Genomic DNA, 23,000 nt, shown 5'->3' with positions numbered 1-23,000 from the left:
TGAACACACACATAACAGACGAGAGCAGTGTTTCCCCAACTCAGTCCTGGGGCCCCTAAGGGGTGTGTTTGGGTTTTTGCCCTAACACTACACAACTGATTCAAATGATCAAAGCTCATTGATTAGTTGATATTTTGAATCAGCTATGCAGTGGCTGGGAAAAGTCCCCAGGTCCAAGTTTGGGAATCCACCTGACTACTGGTTATATTGCCACTAGAGCGAGCGCCAGCACACATACACACATACACACACACAGACACAGACACGTACACACACATACACACAAGTACACACACATACACACAAGTACACACACATACACACATGTACACACACATATACACACACGTACACACACACATACACACACATACACACACGTACACACACATACACACACATACGCACACGTACACACACATACACACATACACACACACAGACACAGACACGTACACACACATACACACAAGTACACACACATACACACATGTACACACACATATACACACACGTACACACACATACACACGTACACACACACATACACACACATACACACACGTACACACACACACATACGCACACGTACACACACATACACACGTACACACAAGTACACACACATACACACAAGTGCACACACATACACACAAGTGCACACACATACACACGTACACACACACATACACACATGTACACACACATACACACACGTACACACACATACACACACACACAAGTACACACAAACGGCTCACACACAGACTTCTGACAGACCTGGGTCACAGTGGCATCCACAGATAATTCAATACCCTGGTTTATTGTTCATACCCATCTTCTTTCTCTGCTAATATCAACCCTGGGACATGGACTATATAGGAAATCACTACGTTCCAACAATAAGCGCTTTCAGCCCTCTAATAACACACAGTGTGTATTTGAGAAAGATTGGTGTGTGATCTTTCTGTCATGGGTTTAACCTTGTATCTGGACAACGTGTGTGTATGGACAGCGGAGTGAGTGTTTGTATCTGTTCCCTCCATCACCCCCTTTCAGCTAGCAGAGAGACTGATGCTAGCTGTCATACAACCTGGTTGTAAACAACTCTCCTCCCGTCCCTCCATCACTCTCTCTTTACCTCCAGGGAGCCAGCGGAGAGGCTGGTGTTAGTGTTGGTGCTGCCCAGGTTGCGTGGCAGGGTCCGGTTGCGCTCCACCGCGCCTCCCCCTCCTGTTAGAATCTGCCTCACCGATGGCCTCTGGCCAGGCTTCAGCGAGTGCCCGTAGTCATGCATGTTGCCCCCATGCACGTGGACGCCCGGAGCGTGCATGTGGCCCTGGGGACCTTGACTCCCGTGCACGGGGAGCTGCTTGAGCGTCCCGTAAGAGCGGTTCATGTTCATGCCGATGTTCATGTTGTGGTCGCCGGGGGAGATGAAGTCAGCTGGGTAGGCCTCGCTCTCTGCCGGGTGGAGGGTCATGGGCGATGGGGGCGGGGGGAAGGGCGGGTCATCCACTGCGATGTTTAGCGGCTTGTCCTCGCCCCCCAGCCCCAGACCCAGACCGGGGGGCAGAGGGGGTTTTAAACTGACCGTCCTACGGGGTAACACCATATAGTCCCCCTCCCCTCCCCCACAAGGTCCATCCAGAGTGTTGGGAGGAGGGGGCGGTCGAGACCAGCCCATCCCGCTCTCAGTGCACAGGTAGACAGGCGCCGTGTTCCTGGGGTTCCCCTGGTGCATCTGCTGCTCCACGTTCACCTCCTTTTTCACAGTGGTGTCACTCAGCTCGTTCAGAACACCCAGCGGGGGCACCTGCATGGTGAGACGGGGGAAACTCATATTAAGGAGTCATCACTAAATACACTACATATATTATCACTGATATCACTATATACACTACAGATATTATCACTGATATCACTAAATACACTACAGATATTATCACTGATATCACTAAATACACTACAGATATTATCACTGATATCACTAAATACACTACAGATATTATCACTGATATCACTAAATACACTACAGATATTATCACTGATATCACTAAATACACTACAGATATTATCACTGATATCACTATATACACTACAGATATTATCACTGATATCACTAAATACACTACAGATATTATCACTGATATCACTAAATACACTACAGATATTATCACTGATATCACTAAATACACTACAGATATTATCACTGATATCACTAAATACACTACAGATATTATCACTGATATCACTAAATACACTACAGATATTATCACTGATATCACTAAATACACTACAGATATTATCACTGATATCACTAAATACACTACAGATATTATCACTGATATCACTAAATACACTCTTTGAAAAATGGGTTCCAAAAGGCTTCTTCGCCTGTCCCCATAGCAGAACACTTTTGGGTTCCATGTAGAACCCTCTGTGGAAAGAGTTTTTATATGGGAAGCCAAAAGGGTTCTACCTGGAATCAAAAATAGTTCCAAAGGGTTCTCCTATGGAGACAGACAAAGAACCCTTTTAGGTTCTGGATAGCATACTTTTATGTAAGAGTTTCTATCACTAAAGATAATATAGATTAGTTAGCGTTGATATCACTATAGATTGGATCTTTGTTGTGTTTTACTTCATTTCTGGTAAAAACAATTGTAAGATTAAGATCACTTTATTGGTCAATGTACAGGACCAATCGAAATTTGACACACCTTTAAAACCCAACCACTCCAAAAGACAGACATACAGTACAGTGCATTTGAAAAGTATTCAGACCCCCCTTTATTTTTTTTGGTAAGTTACAGCTGTATTCTAAAATGGATAAACAAATATTTATATCCTCAGCAATCTACACACAATAGCCCATAATGATAAAGCAAAAACAGATTTACCTAATTTACCCTTTGCTATGAGACTCAATATTGAGCTCAGGTGCATCCTTTTTCCATTGATCATCCATGAGATGTTTCTAAAAGTCCACGCTGTAAATTCAATTGATTGGACATGATTTGGAAAGGAACACACCTGTCTATATAAGGTCCCACAGTTAACAGTGCATGCATGTCACGCTCTGACCGTAGAGATCCATTTATTCTCTATGTTTGTTTGGTCAGGGTGTGACTCGGGTGGGAAAGTCTATACTTTCTGGTTCTTTGTTTTTGGCCGGGTATGATTCTCAATCAGGGACAGCTGTCTATCGTTGTCTCTGATTGGGAATCATACTTAGGCAGACTTTTTTCCTTTTCTCATTTGTGGGTTGTTTCCTTTGTTCGTGGCATGTATAGCCTTACAGAGCTTCACGTTCGTTTTGTTGTTTATTGTTGTGTTGGCGACATGTAAAAATAAAGGAATGTACGCTCACCACGCTGCACCTTGGTCTGGTCATTTCCTTGACGATGATCGTGACAATGCCAGAGAAAAAAATAAGTCATGACGTCAAAGGAATTGTCCGTAGTGCTCCGAGACAGGCTTGTGTTGAGGCACAGATGTGGGGAAGGATACCAAACACTTCTACAGCATTGAAGGTCCCCAGGAACAGTGGTCTTCATCAGTATTAAATGGAAAATGTCTGGAAGACTCTTCCTAGAGCTGGCTGCCTGGCCAAATGGAGCAATCGTGGGAGAAGGACCTTGGTCAAGGAGGTGACCAAGAACTCGATGGTCACTCTGGCAGAGCTACAGAGTTCCTCTGTGGAGATGAGAGAACCTTCCAGAAGGACAACAATTTCTGTAGCACTCCACCAATGAGGCATTTATGGTAGAGTGGCCAGAAGGAAGCTACCTCTCTATAAAAGGCACATGACAGCACGCTTGGAGTTTGCCAAAAGGCACCTAATGACTCTCAGATTAAGAAACAAGATTCTCTGTTCTGATGAAACCAAGATTGAACTCTTTGGCCTGAATGCCAAGCGTCACATCTGGAGGAATCCTGGCACTATCCCTATGGAGTAGCATGGTGGTGGCAGCATCATGCTGTGGGGATGTTTTTCAGCGACAGGGACTGGGAGACTAGTCAGGATAGAGGGACAGATGAACAGAGCAAAGTACAGAGAGTTCTATAAAACGTATTTGGGATAGGTGGCAGTATTTTCACATCCGGATGAAAAGCATTCCCAAAGAACCCTGCATGTTCCTCAGGCCCGTGAGCTGGGATATGCATATCATTGGTAGATGTCAACAGTCTTTAGAAAGAGTTTCAGGCTGGTTTTTGGAAAAATTACCCAGAAATTGTAGTTTTTCTAGGTGGCTCCCATTTTGGCTGTAGTGTTTCCAAGCGCGTGGAAGAAAGTGTGTTCTTTCTTATTTATCTCCGGTAATGAACATACTATTCTCCGTCTTAAATTTGATTGTTTATTTGCGTATTAGGGTACCTAAGGTTTGATTTTAAATGTTGTTTGACTTGTTTGGAAAAGTTTATTAATAACCTTTGGGATTCATTTTGTATGAAATTTGATGGAGGGAAACTGGATGGATTATTGACTGAAGTGCGTCAGCTAAACTGATATTTTATGGATATAAAGAAGGACATTATCGAACAACATTTTTTGAATGCCAACAGAAGAAAATCATCAAAGGTAAGGCATTTTTATATAGCCATTTCTGACTTTTGTGTCACTTGCCTGGTTGAAATGCGTTTTTCATGTGTTGGTAAGCAGGGCGCTGTCCTCAGATAATCGAATGGTTTGCTTTAGCCGTAAAACATTTTTGAAATCTGACATGGTGGCTGGATTAACAAGAAGTTAATAAGAGTTATTTTCATGTATTACACTTGTATTTTCATGAATGTTAAATAATTATAGTAATTACATTTGAATTTGGCGCTCTGCAATTTCACCGGATGTTGTCGAGGTGTCCCGCTAGCGGCACGCCTTTCCCAAACAGGTTGAAAACCTACTCCAGGGAGTTCTTGACCTCAGACTGGGACAACGGTTCACCTTCCAACAGGACAATGACCCTTAGCACACAGACAAGACAACGCAGGACTGGATTCGGGACAAGTCTCTGAATGTCTTTGAGTGGCCCAGCGAGATCCCAGACTAGAACCCAACCGAACATCTCTGGAGACACCTGAAAAAAGCTGTGAAGCAACTCTCCCCATCCAAACTGACTGAGCTTGAGATGATCTGCAGAGAAGAATGGTAGAAACTCCCCAAATACAGGTGTGCCAAGCTTGTAGCTTCATACCCAAGAAGACTCGAGGCTGTAATCACTGTCAAATATGCTTCAACAAAGTACTGAGTAAAGGGTCTGAATACTTATGTAAATGTGTTTATTTCAGTTTTTTATTTCTGTAAATTTGCGAAATGTTCTAAAAACCTGTTTTTGCTTTTTCATTATGGGGTGTTGATGAAGAAAACAAAACAATGTAATCCATATTAGAATAAGGCTGTAACGTTACATAATGTGGAACAAGTCAAGGGGTCTGAATACTTTCCGAATGCATATGTATGTATGTATGTATGTATGTATATATATATGAAGGTTTTGAAGTGGTGTGGGGGGCTGCCATACTCGGCGCCCTTGCTTAAGGGAACAACAGTAGTCAATGGCATCTAGGATTTCATACCAGCAACCCTCTGGTTGCCAGCTCTCGTCCCAACAGATTTTTCCCATTGGACCCGGGATTCGAACTGGCAACCCTCTGAGTTGACTCTCTAACCGCTACTCTACCTGCCTCCCCTAATGACCCAACATGCCTGAGAGGGAGGGTCTATGCAAATGTACTGCACACTGATAGGCTTAAATGAAACTACATTTGATTGTGTGAGTAGATTTGTTTTGCATTTAATCCCATCGCCCGTCTGCCCATTTATCCATTTATCCATCCATCCATCCATCCATCCATCCATCCAATCGGTCCCTCACCTGGACGAGTAGGTTGGGAGGGGGGATGTTTCCAGGGAGGGAGCTGAAGTTGACCCCTAGGCCTCCCTCCTGGTGGGCCGCCAGCTTGGGGTCATCCTCTTCATCAAGGGAGATACGGGAGAGGGTCCCGGTGATGGTTGCTGGGTTACAGGTGTTAACTTCCTTGAAGATGACTGGAGGGAGAGAGTGAGAGGAGAGAGGAGGAGGGGAGAGAGGGGAAAGGAGGTGGGGATAAAGAGCAGAATATAGATGGAGAACAGAATAGAGATAGAGAGCAGAATAGAGGATGGGAGCAGCATATAAATGGAGAACAGAATAGAGATAGAGAGCAGAATAGAGGATGGGAGCAGAATAGAGATAGAAAGCAGAATAGATAGAGAACAGAATAGAGATAGAGAGCAGAATAGTGATAGAGAGCAGGATAGAGATAGAGAAGAGAATAGTGATAGAGAGTAGAATAGAGAAAGGGAGCAGAGTAGATATAGAGAGCAGAATAGAGATAGAGAGCAGGATATAGATCAGGATAGAGATACAGAGCAGAATAGAGATAGAGATAGTGAGCAGGATAGATATAGAGCGCAGAATAGAGATTGAGAGCAGAATTTAGAGAGAGCAGGATAGAGATAGAGAGCAGGATAGAGAACAGAATAGATAGAGAGCAGAAAATATATAGAGCAGGATAGAGATAGAGAGCAGAATAGAGATAGAGAACAGAATATATATAAAGCAGAATAGAGATAGAGAGCATAATAGATATAGAGAGCAGAATATATATAGATCAGGATGGCGATAGAGAGCAGGATAGATATAGATCAGGATGGAGATAGAGAGCAGAATAGAGATAGAGTGCAGGATAGAGATAGAGAGAAAGATAGATATAGAGGGCAGGATAAAGGGATATGAAGAAGAGTTTGAGGCATATATAGTGAACTTACAATACAGTACATGAAAAAAATAGTTAAAATAGGTAAGATAGTATAAAAATAGTATGACCAGACAGAGAGAGAGAGAGAGAGAGAGAGAGAGAGAGAGAGAGACAGAGAGAGAGACAGAGAGAGAGAGAGAGAGAGAGAGAGAGAGAGAGAGAGAGAGAGAGAGAGAGAGAGAGAGAGAGAGAGAGAGAGACAGAGAGAGAGAGAGAGAGAGAGAGAGAGACATACAGTATATGCATTGAGCCTCCTGACATGGTTTTAATATAATAGACACCTGTGGAATTAATACAATTAAAAAAACAGCAACAAAACATGACAAAAAGCAGACCCATTCATCATATATGCAGACAACCCTTGAAATATACTGGAATGAAGACAGAAAACTCTCTCTGGACTCCCGGTCCTGTGGTAGGGGTGATTCAGCAGAGGTGAGCATTGTTCCTGACACTGTGGCCCTCAGCTATTCTCACACAGTATATACTGTAGATAGAGGCGGTCTGGCTAGTTGATAAGATGTATGAGAGAGTATCTCTGTCCCACATGACACCCTATCCCTTGTTTAGTGCACTACTTTTGACCAGGGCCCATAGGGCTCAGGTCAATAGTAGAGCCATTTTGGGACATAGTCAGTGACATTGTGTAAAATGCAGTTGGCTCCAAATGAAATGGACCTGGCTAACCCCCTGCTGTGGCCTTCCATTCCATCACATGGCCACTATGGGAACTCATTATTCCCTGTCTAGTTGTGACAGATTGCTTTATATTGTATGTGTGTGTGTGTGTGGGGGTGTGTGTGTCCTGAGACCAACAGCAAGGTAGGATGAGATTTTTATGTCTTATACTGAGACCACAATGAAACTTAGAGAACGTTTTGGTTGTCCTTTTCATTTTCATACTTTTAGTTTCGTGAACAAACAAAGGAATGAAGACACTTCTAAAATACCCAACTACAATATATGACTAACTGGTAAGAGTCAACATCTAAACAAATGAGGCCAAATATCAGATGACATCCTGCTCCTGTATAGTGCACTTGTTTGTTTTGGTCGTCTAATCAAAGTAGTGCACTTAGGAATAGGGTGTAATTTGAGGCGGAGCCTTAGTCATTGCAACAGACAGACATAGAAGGTCAGAATACCATGGCCTACTGTACATAGTCAGAACACCAGTTCAACTAGACAAGGGATGGCCAACGCCAGTCCTCCAGGGCCTGATTGGTGCCCCAGCCCCAGCTAGCACACCTGCCTCCAATAATCACCTAATCATGATCTTCAGTTTAGAATTGAATTTGATTAATCAGCTGTGTTTGCTAGGGATGGAGACAGTGTGACGCCAACCAGACCCTGGAGGACTGGAGTTGTCCACCCCTGGACGAGAGCAACATATTTAACCCTGCATGCATATTAATAACACATTCATGCTAACCTGGTCACCAAATCAGGTTTATACCGGTCAGATTGAATATGGTCACTCAATGGGCCACATTCAATCAATCCAGTAAATTCAATTTTTGATTGAATGCAGTCCGAAGGTGTACCACCCTGGGTCTCACCTCGCAGTCACACAGTCATGCTGAATTACATGCACACAGCGTCAGAGTTTAGAGTGGTCACTGCTGGGCCACAATTAACTTAGGACAATCTGCAAGTACATTGGTAAGTAGCTCAAAGTTTCATACAGTTTCTGTGTATTGATGTTAATGAGAGATAAAAGAAGAGGAATCAAGGCAGAAGAATTTTCGTGTTGTTACATTATATTATTACAATAGCGTGAACTAAATCAGAGAACAATCTTGGCATAGCCTTCGTCAGGGAGTACAATACTCCGTTGTTCTAATGAACAGGGCCTTCAATCAGAGACCAATTTAAATCTACAAACACATAATACTGCATCCCTGCAGCGTTTCACGTCCTACAAGATTTGCATGAAAGTTTGAGTCAGGAGTTTGATGGAGATCTCAAATTAGGGTTGGGCCATTAGTAATTGACTGTGTTATGAGGGTCAGGCTGGTGCCAGACTTACATGGGTGTCCTCTCTCTGCAAGGGTGGAGGGGGGAAAGTAACCATGGCTGGGTGTTAATTTACATCCACAGTGTTACATACATCTCACACACACGTACGGGCATACAGACGCACACACGCACACACAGACACACACATCTAAATTCCAGTGATGGGGAACATTGCGGCTCTGAACCGACTCAAGGGCTACCGAGCTCAGCCAATAACAGATTCATTCCTTCAAGTCGGAGAGATCTCATTGGATGAAATCAGTGTGATTGACAGGGCAAAATAGTACCGCTCATGATTGAATTCCGAGACTCAATTGTTCCCATCACTGCATTTACATTCAGACAAGCAAGCCTCAGCTACAGCGTAGTGCTCCCCATGGGCACATTGGCAGCATGTTAGACAGATACAAAAGAGTGTGATAGAGAGAGAGAGAGAGAGAGAGAGAGCAAAAGGGGTGAGAGAAGGAGAAAGAGAGAGATGGAAAGTGAGCGAGAGAGGGAGAGAGAGAAAGGGGGAGAGAGAGATAAAGAGAGAGAAAGAGATAGAAGGGGTAGTGAGAGATGGAGAGGGGGAGCGAGATAGAGAGAGGGGAGCAAGAGAGGGAGAGAGAAAGAGAGAGAGAGAGAATGGATGAGAGAGAGAGAAGTTGAGAGAGAGAGAGGGAGAGAGAGAGAGAAGGAGAGAGACAGGGAGAGAGCGAGAGAGAGACAGATGGAGTGAGCGAGAGAGAGTGAGCGTGAGAGAGAGAGAGATAGAGAGAGAGAGAGAGAGAGAGAGAGAGCGATAGGGGCGAGAGAAGAAGAAAGAGAGAGATGGAAAGTGAGCGAGAGAGGGAGAGAGAGAAAGGGGGAGAGAGAGATAGAGAGGGGGAGCGAGAGAGACAAGGGGTGTGAGAGATAGAGAGAGATGGAGAGTGAGAGAGAGAGAGAGAGAGAGATGGCTTGAGAGAGAGAGAGAGATATCAAGCATGAGAGAGAGAGAGCGTGAGACAGAGAGATGGAGAGTGAGAGAGAGAGAGAGAGATGGAGAGTGAGAGAGTGAGAGATGGAGAGTGAGAGAGAGAGAGATGGAGTGAGAGAGAGAGAGCGAGAGAGAGATGGAGAGTGAGTGAGAGAGAGAGATGGAGAGTGAGAGAGAGAGAGATCCTACCTGTTTGACATGCCAGGTCCACATCTTTTTCAAAGTCCGACTGGCAGAGAGCATGGGGCAGAAGAGAGACAGTTACACAGCAGTGTGTGTGTGTGTGTGTGTGTGTGTGTGTGTGTGTGTGTGTGTGTGTGTGTGTGTGTGTGTGTGTGTGTGTGTGTGTGTGTGTGTGTGTGTGTGTAATAGTTATAGTATGGTTTTGGGGCAACATTGGGAAACAGAATAATACAGTCTAATATTCTATTCCAACTAACACAACATCAAGAGATAGCGATTCATTTCCATTGCATATTGATGCCAGACAGCCATATTGAAGCCAGACAGCCCTAGCAAACAGGGGAAGACCCTCACAGATGAAACAGAAACGATTGAAGATGAGAGGAGAAGTGCTTATGAAAGATGAAAATAACATCACAGCAATACACAGTTAGACTACACCTTTCTAATGGCGCTACAGATGATGATTTAGAGACAGAGATGTTAGATTACACCTTTATAAAAGTCCTACAGATGATGATTTAGAGACAGAGATGTTAGATTACACCTTTATAAAGGTCCTACAGATGATGATTTAGAGACAGAGATGCTAGAATACACCTTTCTAATGGTCCTACAGATGATGATTTAGAGACAGAGATGTTAGACTACACCTTTCTAATGGCGCTACAGATGATGATTAAGAGACAGAGATGTTAGATTACACCTTTATAAAAGTCCTACAGATGATGATTTAGAGACAGAGATGTTAGACTACACCTTTCTAATGGTCCTACAGATGATGATTTAGAGACAGAGATGTTAGATTAAACCTTTATAAAGGTCCTACAGATGATGATTTAGAGACAGAGAGGTTAGATTACACCTTTCTAATGGTCCTACAGATGATGATTTAGAGACAGAGATGCTAGAATACACCTTTGTAATGGTGCTACAGAAGATTTGTTGTTGTTAAATTAAGCTTTATTTAACTGGCAAGTCAGTTAAGAACAAATTCTTATTTACGATGACGGCCTCCCCCGGCCAAACCCTAACCCTGACGACGCTGGACCAGTAACACCAGCTCCATCTTTCTGTTTCCAAACCTAACACCAGCTCTACCTTTATGTTTCCAAACCTAACACCAGCTCTACCTAACGCCAGCTCTACCTTTCTGTTTCCAAACCTAACACCAGCTCTACCTAACACCAGCTCCACCTAACACCAGCTCCACCTAACACCAGCTCCATCTAACACCAGCTCTACCTAACACCAGCTCTACCTAACACCAGCTCTACCTAACACCAGCTCCATCTTTCTGTTTCCAAACCTAACACCAGCTCTACCTTTATGTTTCCAAACCTAACACCAGCTCTACCTAACGCCAGCTCTACCTTTCTGTTTCCAAACCTAACACCAGCTCTACCTAACACCAGCTCCACCTAACACCAGCTCCACCTAACACCAGCTCCATCTAACACCAGCTCTACCTAACACCAGCTCTACCTAACACCAGCTCTACCTAACACCAGCTCTACCTTTCTGTTTCCAAACCTAACACCAGCTCTACCTTTCTGTTTCCAAACCTAACACCAGCTCTACCTTTCTGTTTCCAAACCTAACACCAGCTCTACCTAACACCAGCTCTACCTTTCTGTTTCCAAACCTAACACCAGCTCTACCTAACACCAGCACTACCTAACACCAGCTCTACCTTTCTGTTTCCAAACCTAACACCAGCTCTACCTAACACCAGCTCTACTGAACACCAGCTCTACCTTTCTGTTTCCAAACCTAACACCAGCTCTACCTAACACCAGCTCTACTGAACACCAGCTCTACCTTTCTGTTTCCAAACCTAACACCAGCTCTACCTTTCTGTTTCCAAACCTAACATCAGCTCTACCTTTCTGTTTCCAAACCTAACACCAGCTCTACTGTTCTGTCTCCAAACCTAACACCAGCTCTACCTTTCTGTTTCCAAACCTAACACCAGCTCTACCTTTCTGTTTCCAAACCTAACACCAGCTCTACCTAACACCAGCTCTACCTTTCTGTTTCCAAACCTAACACCAGCTCTACCTAACACCAGCTCCACCTAACACCAGCTCTACCTTTCTGTTTCCAAACCTAACACCAGCTCTACCTTTCTGTTTCCAAACCTAACACCAGCTCTACCTAACACCAGCTCTACCTTTCTGTTTCCAAACCTAACACCAGCTCTACCTTTCTGTTTCCAAACCTAACACCAGCTCTACCTAACACCAGCTCTACCTTTCTGTTTCCAAACCTAACACCAGCTCTACCTAACACCAGCTCCACCTAACACCAGCTCTACCTTTCTGTTTCCAAACCTAACACCAGCTCTACCTAACACCAGCTCCACCTAACGCCAGCTCTATCTTTCTGTTTCCAAACCTACCACCAGCTCTACCTTTCTGTTTCCAAACCTAACACCAGCTCTACCTAACACCAGCTCTACCTTTCTGTTTCCAAACCTAACACCAGCTCTACCTAACACCAGCTCCACCTAACACCAGCTCTACCTTTCTGTTTCCAAACCCAACACCAGCTCTATCTTTCTGTTTCCAAACCTAACACCAGCTCTACCTAACACCAGCACTACCTAACACCAGCTCTACCTTTCTGTTTCCAAACCTAACACCAGCTCTACCTAACACCAGCTCTACCTTTCTGTTTCCAAACCTAACACCAGCTCTACCTAACACCAGCACTACCTAACACCAGCTCTACCTTTCTGTTTCCAAACCTAACACCAGCTCTACCTAACGCCAGCTCTACCTTTCTGTCTCCAAACCTAACACCAGCTCTACCTAACACCAGCTCTACCAAACACCAGCTCTACCTTTCTGTTTCCAAACCTAACACCAGCTCTACCTAACACCAGCTCTACCGTTCTGTCTCCAAACCTAACACCAGCTCTACCTAGCACCAGCTCTACCGTTCTGTTTCCAAACCTAACACCAGCTCTACCTAACACCAGCTCTACCGTTCTGTCTCCAAACCTAACACCACTATTACCTAGTCTAATGCCTCCTGCTCTTGTTTCCCTGAGCTTGTCTTTTGTAACCTTTAAGAAATAATTTCCCCTCAACTTTGTTTGGTTGGAACAAATTACTTGTAAAAAAAACAACACAAACAGCACCACACAAACAGCACCACACAAACGTTTTGCTTGGATTCAATGAGAGACAGTTCCAGTGTTCCATTCCAAAATGGCCTCCCTGCAAACCTCTCAAACTTGAAAGTGAAATGAACGTTGCACCACATTGCCATGCAGACCCAGGCCTCTACACTCTCTACACTCTTCTCCTCTCTCCCCACAGCAACAATCCGCCTAGCGTCCTCCACGGAACCCACTCACAAAAGCCTTTGTTTGGATATTAAAGTATAAAGCATTTTGGGCACGACAGGGAGGGAGGGAGGGAGGGAGGGAGGGAGGGAGGGAGGGAGGGAGGGAGGGAGGGAGGGAGGGAAAGTGAAAGAGAGAGAAGAAGAGAGAGTAAGAGAGATGTGAACCCCAGTAAGAGTAGCTGCTGCTTTTGTAACAGCTAATGGGGATCCTAACAAAATACCCCCAAAATACCAAGACATGGAAGAAGATGAAGGGAAGGGAAAGGCAGAGAGAAGGGGAGAGTTACAGAGAAAGAGAGAGAAAGACAGAGGGAGAGAAAGAAAGACAGATAAATAGAGGGACAGAAAGAGAAAGAGAACATTTGAAAGGGAAAGAGAGGGAGAGAATGAATACAGGTCTCAGAGGAGAGGAAAGCTCTTAGTACACAAATCACACAGCTGCACAAATGGCTCTCGCCTAAACCGACAAATGAGAATTTAGACTCTCATCTAACCTCTCTCTCTCTCGCTCTCTCTCTCTCTCTCTGTCTCCCTCTCTCTCTCTCTCTCTTTCTCTCGCTCTCTATCTCTCTCTCTGTCTCCCTCTCTCTCTCTTTCTCTCTCGCTCTCTGTCTCCCTCTCTCTCTCTTTCTCTCTCACTCTCTGTCTCCCTCTCTCTCTCTCTCTCTCTTTCTCTCTTTCTCTCCATATCTCATATCTCCCTCATCTTAGCATGTATGTACGCACCCCCACACACGTACACACAGGCTGAGTGTAGAAAGTAAGTCAGGTTAACCGTCAGCATCATTACAAACTACAGTTTGTCCAGACGTTTTTGAGGAGGGCATTCACATTAGCCCTGTGTTCAGCCAACACTGGAAGCACAAGACACAACTGGCTGAATTATCATTGGAAAAGATGCAAGAACAGAACAACATTTGCAGCCCAAAACCTAATCTAAAAACACATCTATATAGATATAAAAACACATCTATATAGATATAAAAACACATCTATATAGATATAAAAACACATCTATATAGATATAAAAACACACCTAATAGATATAAAAACACCGCCATAAAACAACTGACTGGTAGCAGCTAAAACTATAAAAACTTGCTGTCACTAATCTACTGTGCAGCTCTGTGGTTTCCAAACTCCCCCCCCAACGGACCATAATAAAACATGATTTGTTATGTTTTGCAGGCTAATACCATTTATATTAAATAAATGGAAAGACATTCCCTGGACCACAAGGGGGTATATCCACAGTTTGGGAACCATTGCGGGAAACCTTTGTGGAGAATGTACTTTTCTACCACATGATGCCTTTACTCCACTGCTATGTATATATCGGCTACTTTAGGACACAGAAGGCACAGCAGCTATCTACTGTGGTGGACATACTGATTTGCTGTTGAGGTACTTGTGGTTTTGTCCATGGTTATGGGCGTGGTTATAGGCGTGGTTGAGGGTGTGGTTGAGTGCGTAGTTCATGTGTTCATGGTTCATGTGATAGTTGTGGTGGTAGTGAGGCAGGCTGTGGTAACAGCCTTGTTGGCAGCTGCGTTGGAAGCCCTGGTGAGGGTGGCATAATGGCGGGTATGGTGACTGTTGGTGGCATGACGATGATGGGCAGAGAGAAGCTCCAGTGACAGCAGTGCTAGTGCTGTAGCGCAGAGAGCCACACTGTTGCCCGCCGTAGGACACGTTCTGACACTTCTGATGCTGGGATGAAGAAGAGATGTGAGAAGAGGAGAGATGAGAGAGGGGAAGTGGAGGAGAGGACAATAGAGGGGAGAATGAGAAGGACCAAGCCAGTCCAAACTAACTACCATAATGGTTAAATGGTGGTTAATCTAATTAAATATGTACTCAAGTCTGAAGACTGATTACTCTCAAGATGTCCTCCTATCCCCTCAAAATGTGCTCCTATCCTCTCAAAATGTCCTCCTATCCCCTCAAAATGTGCTCCTATCCCCTCAAAATGTGCTCCTATCCTCTCAAAATGTCCTCCTATCCCCTCAAAATGTGCTCCTATCCCCTCAAAATGTGCTCCTATCCCCTCAAAATGTGCTCCTATCCTCTCAAAATGTCCTCCTATCCCCTCAAAATGTGCTCCTATTCCCTCAAAATGTGCTCCTATCCTCTCAAGATATCCTTTCTTCTCAATATGTCCTCGTATCTTCTCAGTGTCCTACTATCATCTCAATATGTTCTCCTATGTCATCCTCCTATCTTCTCAAGATGTCCTCCCCTACTTCTCATTATGTCCTCCTATCTTCTCATGATGTCCTCCCCTACTTCTCATTATGTCCTCCTATCTTCTCAAGATGTCCTCCCCTACTTCTCATTATGTCCTCCTATCTTCTCAAGATGTCCTCCCCTACTTCTCATTATGTCCTCCTATCTTCTCAAGATGTCCTCCCCTACTTCTCATTATGTCCTCCTATCTTCTCAAGATGTCCTCCCCTACTTCTCATTATGTCCTCCTATCTTCTCAAGATGTCCTCCCCTACTTCTCATTATGTCCTCCTATCTTCTCAAGATGTCCTCCCCTACTTCTCATTATGTCCTCCTATCTTCTCAAGATGTCCTCCCCTACTTCTCATTATGTCCTCCTATCTTCTCAAGATGTCCTCCCCTACTTCTCATTATGTCCTCCTATCTTCTCAAGATGTCCTCCCCTACTTCTCATTATGTCCTCCTATCTTCTCAAGATGTCCTCCCCTACTTCTCATTATGTCCTCCTATCTTCTCATGATGTCCTCCCCTACTTCTCATTATGTCCTCCTATCTTCTCAAGATGTCCTCCCCTACTTCTCATTATGTCCTCCTATCTTCTCAAGATGTCCTCCCCTACTTCTCATTATGTCCTCCTATCTTCTCATGATGTCCTCCCCTACTTCTCATTATGTCCTCCTATCTTCTCATGATGTCCTCCCCTACTTCTCATTATGTCCTCCTATCTTCTCAAGATGTCCTCCCCTACTTCTCATTATGTCCTCCTATCTTCTCATGATGTCCTCCCCTACTTCTCATTATGTCCTCCTATCTTCTCAATATGTTCTCCTATCTTCTCAAGATGTCCTCCCCTACTTCTCATTATGTCCTCCTATCTTCTCATGATGTCCTCCCCTACTTCTCATTATGTCCTCCAATCTTCTCAAGATGTCCCCCTATTGTCTTAAGATGTCATATCTTCTCAATATGTCCTCCTATCTACTCATTATGTCCTCTTCTCTTCTCAAAATGTACACCTATCATCTCAAAATGGACACCGATCTCTCAAGATGTCCTCCTATCCTCTCGTGAGTTTAACACTTTTCACAAGGCCTACTTTTATGGCTGTTATGTCATACACTACCAAAAGTATGTGGACACCTGCTCGTCGAACATCAAATTCCAAAATCATGAGCATTACTACGGAGTTGGTCCCCCCCATTTGCTGCTATTAAAGCCTCCACTCTTCTGGGAAGGCTTTTCACTAGATGTTGGAACATTGCTGCAGGGACTTGCTTCTATTCGGCCACAAGAGCATTAGTGAGGTTGGGTGTTTAGGCCTGGCTCACAGTAGGCATTCTAATTCATCCAAAAGGTGTTATATGGGGTTTAGATCATGGCTCTGTGCAGGCCAGTCAAGTTCTTCCACTCAGATCTCGACAAACCATTTATGTATGGATCTCGCTTTGTACACGGTGTATTGTCATGCTGAAACAGGAACCGGCCTTCCCCAAACTGTTGCCACAAAGTTGGAAGCACAGAATCGTCGAGAATGTCATTGTATGCTGTAGTGTTAAGATTTCCCTTCATTGTAACAAAAAAAAGCCCCAGACCATTATTCCTCCAACACCAAACTTTACAGTTGGTAGAATGCATTAGGGCAGGTAGTGTTCTCCTGGCATCTGCCGAACCCAGATTCATCCGTCGGACTTCCACATGGTGAAGCATGATTCATCACTCCACTGCTCCAGAGTCCAATGGCGGTGAGCATCACCTTACTCCAGTCAAACGCTTTGCATTGCGCATGGTGATCTTAGGCATGTGTGTGTCTGCTTGGCCATGGAAACCCATTTCAATAAACTCCTGATGAACAGTTCTTGTGCTGACGTTGCTTTCTCCTAGATGTTTCCACTTCACAACAACAGCACTTACAGTTGACCGGGGCAGACATTTTTGTACTTGACGAACTGACTTGTTGGAAAGGTGGCATCCTATGACAGTGCCACGGTGAAAGTCACTGAGCTCTTCAGTAAGGTCATTCTACTGCCAATGTTTTTCTAAGGAGATTGCATGGCTGTGTGTTCGATTTTATACATCTGTCATTTACGGTGTTAGCTGAAATAGCCGAAACCACTAATTTGAAGGGGTGTCCACATACTTTTGTAAATATAGTGTATCATGGCTATGACAGGTTTTTGAAGGCTTTATGGCAAATGGGTTCAAGAAAACTTTTCCCTATACACTGAGTCGCCTTGAGCCTTTTGGAGAGAGGGATTCATTCTGGATTATGCTACTTGGAAAATGGCTATTGGAAACACTTTGGATTCACCAATTCATTTGATAGGACTGCTTTTGATAAAAGCCTAATCATTACTTCAAGTGGATTGAGATGAGTTTATTGTCAGACTATGGATTTAAAAGACAAGTACGTCTCTACTTGTTAACTTTGTCATGAGTAGGTTTACTCGTAAACGGTGATGTGACCAGGAAAAACAGCAGCGGAAAACTCTGGACCCAGTTATGAAACCAACCCATCCATTCCTCCTCAACACTACACTTAAAACAACTTTGCATTTTTGTTGTTGCTGGTATAGGTAATCTAAGGTGAAGCTTCAGCCTCCTAACCTTCCTAGAGGTCCATTCAAGAGACCAAAACACTACAGTAAATGACTGTGTGAATAACAAAATTCAAGGGGATGGAGGGTTCAACGTAGGAACTTCTATAACTAATGAATATTGCAGAGCGTTGTGACCTGGTTGACATTGGGAGGCACTTCATGTCTTTATGATTTACAATGCTATTAGCATGATTTTGGACAAAGTAACCTTATGTATAACCTTATGTGAGCTTTACCTTACACGCCCTGTGCATAATGATGAGGGCTTTCATTTGGGGTAAACCAACCTGCCGCACTGAATGCCATGTTAATAAAAATATGAAATGAAAATATGAAAACAACAAATTACAGGTGGGATTATAAAATATCTTTAGGAGGGACTGAACAAATGATGGGGTTAGGATTTTAGGCCCTATCCCAAATCAACACCTGTCAAATCCTCTCAGAACCCCACAAGGAGGTCAATTTGGGATTGGGCATTAATATAGTTAGTGAAAAGCAGAATTTGGAGAAAAGAAACAGAGATGTTTTAGGACCAGCAGGATGTGGTTATGTAGCCTGACAGCGCAAACTGAAAAGGGACCAGGCCACGAGTGGTTAAGTAGCCTGTTCCCAGGAGTTAGCGAGACAGCACAAACTGATCAGGGACCAGGCCACGAGTGGTTAAGTAGCCTGTTCCCAGGAGTTAGCGAGACAGCACAAACTGATCAGGGACCAGGCCACGAGTGGTTAAGTAGCCTGTTCCCAGGAGTTAGCGAGACAGCACAAACTGATCAGGGACCAGGCCACGAGTGGTTAAGTAGCCTGTTCCCAGGAGTTAGCGAGACAGCACAAACTGATCAGGGACCAGGCCACGAGTGGTTAAGTAGCCTGTTCCCAGGAGTTAGCGAGACAGCACAAACTGATCAGGGACCAGGCCACGAGTGGTTAAGTAGCCTGTTCCCAGGAGTTAGCGAGACAACACAATCTGATCAGGGACCAGGCCACGAGTGGTTAAGTAGCCTGTTCCCAGGAGTTAGCGAGACAGCACAAACTGATCAGGGACCAGGCCACGAGTGGTTAAGTAGCCTGTTCCCAGGAGTTAGCGAGACAGCACAAACTGATCAGGGACCAGGCCACGAGTGGTTAAGTAGCCTGTTCCCAGGAGTTAGCGAGACAACACAATCTGATCAGGGACCAGGCCACGAGTGGTTAAGTAGCCTGTTCCCAGGAGTTAGCGAGACAGCACAAACTGATCAGGGACCAGGCCACGAGTGGTTAAGTAGCCTGTTCCCAGGAGTTAGCGAGACAACACAAACTGATCAGGGACCAGGCCACGAGTGGTTAAGTAGCCTGTTCCCAGGAGTTAGCGAGACAGCACAAACTGATCAGGGATGAGGTTAGCAGTGGTTACAGATGCTGTATCTTAATTCGATCATCTTGTTGTTGCACTACAGGAAAGGCAAAGTAATAGTATAGTATATTTGACGTTTAAAAAGGCTCCTCAAGTTTGTAATTTCCACTTTAAAAATTAGTTAATTTTCTCACTTAAAAATGTGTCAACTCCTACAAAATATGTCCATTAATTATAATCCACACGATAATTCACATATCCTCTTGCTTCAGGATTACTTTCCTGCTGTCGCAAACTGGCTCAAATAAAGATCATTCATCTGTATGTAGCGTGGTCCCAGGAGTAGTCAAGACAGCACAAACTGATCAGGGACCAGGCCAGTTATGGTTAAGTAGCCTGGTCCCAGGAGTTGGCAAGACAGCACAAACTGATCAGGGACCAGGCCAGCAGTGGTTAAGTAGCCTGGTCCCAGGAGTTGGCAAGACAGAACAAACTGATCAGGGACCAGGCCAGCAGTGGTTAAGTAGCCTGGTCCCAGGAGTAGGCAAGACAGCACAAACTGATCAGGGACCAGGCTAGCAGTGGTTAAGTAGCCTGGTCCCAGGAGTAGGCAAGACAGCACAAACTGATCAGGAACCAGACCAGCAATGGTTATGAGTTTAATAAGGGATGAAATGGAATATTATTCACCATGATCTGCACCTGTCCGTTCTTGCATGAGTCCGGTGAGTTCTCACTGTCGTCTTTACATCCCCCCATCCGACAGCGCACTGCGTCCTGAACCTGGAAGAGACGGACGAGGTGGGAGAGAAGTAGAGGAGGAGGGAGGGAAGTAGAGGAGGAGGGAGGGAAGTAGAGGAGGAGGGAGGGAAGTATAGGAGGAGGGAGGGAAGTATAGGAGGAGGGAGGGAAGTAGAGGAGGAGGGAGGGAAGTAGAGGAGGAGGGAGGGAAGTATAGGAGGAGGGAGGGAAGTAGAGGAGGAGGGAGGGAAGTAGAGGAGGAGGGAGGGAAGTATAGGAGGAGGGGGGAAGTAGAGGAGGAGGGAGGGAAGTAGAGGAGGAGGGAGGGAAGTATAGGAGGAGGGAGGGAAGTATAGGAGGAGGGAGGGAAGTAGAGGAGGAGGGAGGGAAGTAGAGGAGGAGGGAGGGAAGTATAGGAGGAGGGAGGGAAGTATAGGAGGAGGGAGGGAAGTATAGGAGGAGGGAGGGAAGTATAGGAGGAGGGAGGGAAGTAGAGGAGGAGGGAGGGAAGTAGAGGAGGAGGGAGGGAAGTAGAGGAGGAGGGAGGGAAGTATAGGAGGAGGGAGGGAAGTATAGGAGGAGGGAGGGAAGTAGAGGAGGAGGGAGGGAAGTAGAGGAGGAGGGAGGGAAGTATAGGAGGAGGGAGGGAAGTAGAGGAGGAGGGAGGGAAGTATAGGAGGAGGGAGGGAAGTATAGGAGGAGGGAGGGAAGTATAGGAGGAGGGAGGGAAGTATAGGAGGAGGGAGGGAAGTAGAGGAGGAGGGAGGGAAGTATAGGAGGAGGGAGGGAAGTAGAGGAGGAGGGAGGGAAGTAGAGGAGGAGGGAGGGAAGTATAGGAGGAGGGAGGGAAGTAGAGGAGGAGAGAGAGAAGTAGAGGAGGAGGGAGGGAAGTAGAGGAGGAGAGAGAGAAGTAGAGGAGGGAGGGAAGTAGAGGAGGAGAGAGAGAAGTAGAGGAGGAGGGAGGGAAGTAGAGGAGGAGGGAGGGAAGTAGAGGAGGAGGGAGGGAAGTAGAGGAGGAGGGAGGGAAGTATAGGAGGAGGGAGAGAAGTAGAGGAGGAGGGAGGGAAGTATAGGAGGAGGGAGGGAAGTAGAGGAGGAGCGAGGGAAGTATAGGAGGAGGGAGGGAAGTAGAGGAGGAGAGAGAGAAGTAGAGGAGGAGGGAGGGAAGTAGAGGAGGAGAGAGAGAAGTAGAGGAGGAGGGAGGGAAGTATAGGAGGAGGGAGGGAAGTAGAGGAGGAGCGAGGGAAGTATAGGAGGAGGGAGGGAAGTAGAGGAGGAGAGAGAGAAGTAGAGGAGGAGGGAGGGAAGTAGATGAGGAGAGAGAGAAGTAGAGGAGGAGGGAGGGAAGTAGAGGAGGAGGGAGAAAGGGAGGAAGGTAGATGAAGGTCTTTATTGTAGTTTTGAAATGAGTTTAGCTAGAATAAGACTATCATAGAGATTAGGCTATGTTCATACATACAGTACTCTACACGTGTTAATTGAATATGTAACCTTTACAAACAAATATATTATGTTGCGAATGTTTGACCATCTATATTAGATTATTGATTTTAGTAAGAGACTAGAACACGGTAGAACACGGTGTATTACCCTGTCATAAACATGTATTATTCTTTATAGCATTAGTACTGTATGTATTAAACAGCACTATAGAAATAAACGCCAAGTAATTGTTTGATTGTTGTATTCAAGCACTCTTTGAAGACATTCAAAGATAAAGAAAGTGAGAGATGATTATTTTAAATGTATTTTTTCTTGTTTTCACTAGGCAAGTCAGTTAATAACAACAAATTCTTATTTTCAATGATGGCTTTGGAACAGTGGGTTAACTACCTGTTCAGGGGCAGAAAGACAGATTTGTACCTTCCAACCTTTCGGTTACTAGTCCAACACTCTAACCACTAGGCTACCCTGCCACCCTGGTGATAAAGTGATAGAGAGAGTGAGAGAGAGTGAGGCAGTGAGCACAGGAGACAGGAGAGAGAGAAAGAGAGAGAGAGAGATACATAGAAACAGAGAGAAAGAACAGAAAAAGGCAGTGTACAACACTGTTGAATCTTGATAGGCAGCCAGTCTACTGAGGGTTGTGTTAGGAAGATTCGATTTTATTCAAATTGAGATACGACTGGTAACGGAGTTCAGAGCCACAGTGCTCTGAGATATAATACTGTTTGCTATTCTCTGAAACTTTCATTAAGTGAGCTAAAGCTAGGTAGTGGAATAAATATTGTGGATCTAAATGTTCTTCCTGATAATACTGGACTATCAGACCATTTTATTACGTTTGCAATCGCAACAAATCTGCTCAGACCCCAGACAAGGATTATCAAAAGCAGCACTATAAATTGTCGGATAACCCAAAGATTCCTAGATGCCCTTCCAGACTCCCTTCACTTACCCAAGGATGTTGGAGTACGAAAAACAGTTAACCTGTCACGACTTAACAGTTAACCTGTCACGACTTAACAGTTAACCTGTCACGACTTAACAGTTAACCTGTCACGACTTAACAGTTAACCTGTCACGACTTAACAGTTAACCTGTCACGACTTAACAGTTAACCTGTCACGACTTAAGAGTTAACATGTCACGACTTAAAAGTTAACCTGTCACGACTTAACAGTTAACCTGTCACGACTTAACAGTTAACCTGTCACGACTTAACAGTTAACCTGTCACGACTTAACAGTTAACCTGTCACGACTTAACAGTTAACCTGTCACGACTTAAGAGTTAACATGTCACGACTTCCACCAAGGGTGGCTCCTCTCCCTGTTCGGGAGGT

At 44.7% G+C, this 23,000-nt stretch overlaps 1 protein-coding gene across 1 annotated transcript in view; it reads right to left on the bottom strand.

Annotated features, from left to right (window-relative positions):
• Positions 1-23,000, bottom strand: part of adgrb2 (adhesion G protein-coupled receptor B2) — a 600,103-nt gene that overhangs the window by 46,191 nt on the left and 530,912 nt on the right. Inside the window, exons 27-32 of the mRNA XM_064979676.1 lie at positions 20,165-20,257; positions 14,708-15,022; positions 9,971-10,010; positions 8,831-8,845; positions 5,877-6,049; positions 1,142-1,816 (exon numbers count right to left, since the gene is read on the bottom strand). Coding sequence (XP_064835748.1) covers positions 1,142-1,816; positions 5,877-6,049; positions 8,831-8,845; positions 9,971-10,010; positions 14,708-15,022; positions 20,165-20,257 — 1,311 coding nt within the window. The remainder of the gene's footprint in view (positions 1-1,141; positions 1,817-5,876; positions 6,050-8,830; positions 8,846-9,970; positions 10,011-14,707; positions 15,023-20,164; positions 20,258-23,000) is intronic.

Source organism: Oncorhynchus masou, chromosome 12 (assembly GCF_036934945.1).
Source record: "Oncorhynchus masou masou isolate Uvic2021 chromosome 12, UVic_Omas_1.1, whole genome shotgun sequence".
NCBI lineage: Eukaryota > Metazoa > Chordata > Actinopteri > Salmoniformes > Salmonidae > Oncorhynchus > Oncorhynchus masou.
The sequence above is the reverse complement of the archived record's forward strand: the minus strand, read 5'-3'. Positions and strand labels throughout refer to the sequence as shown.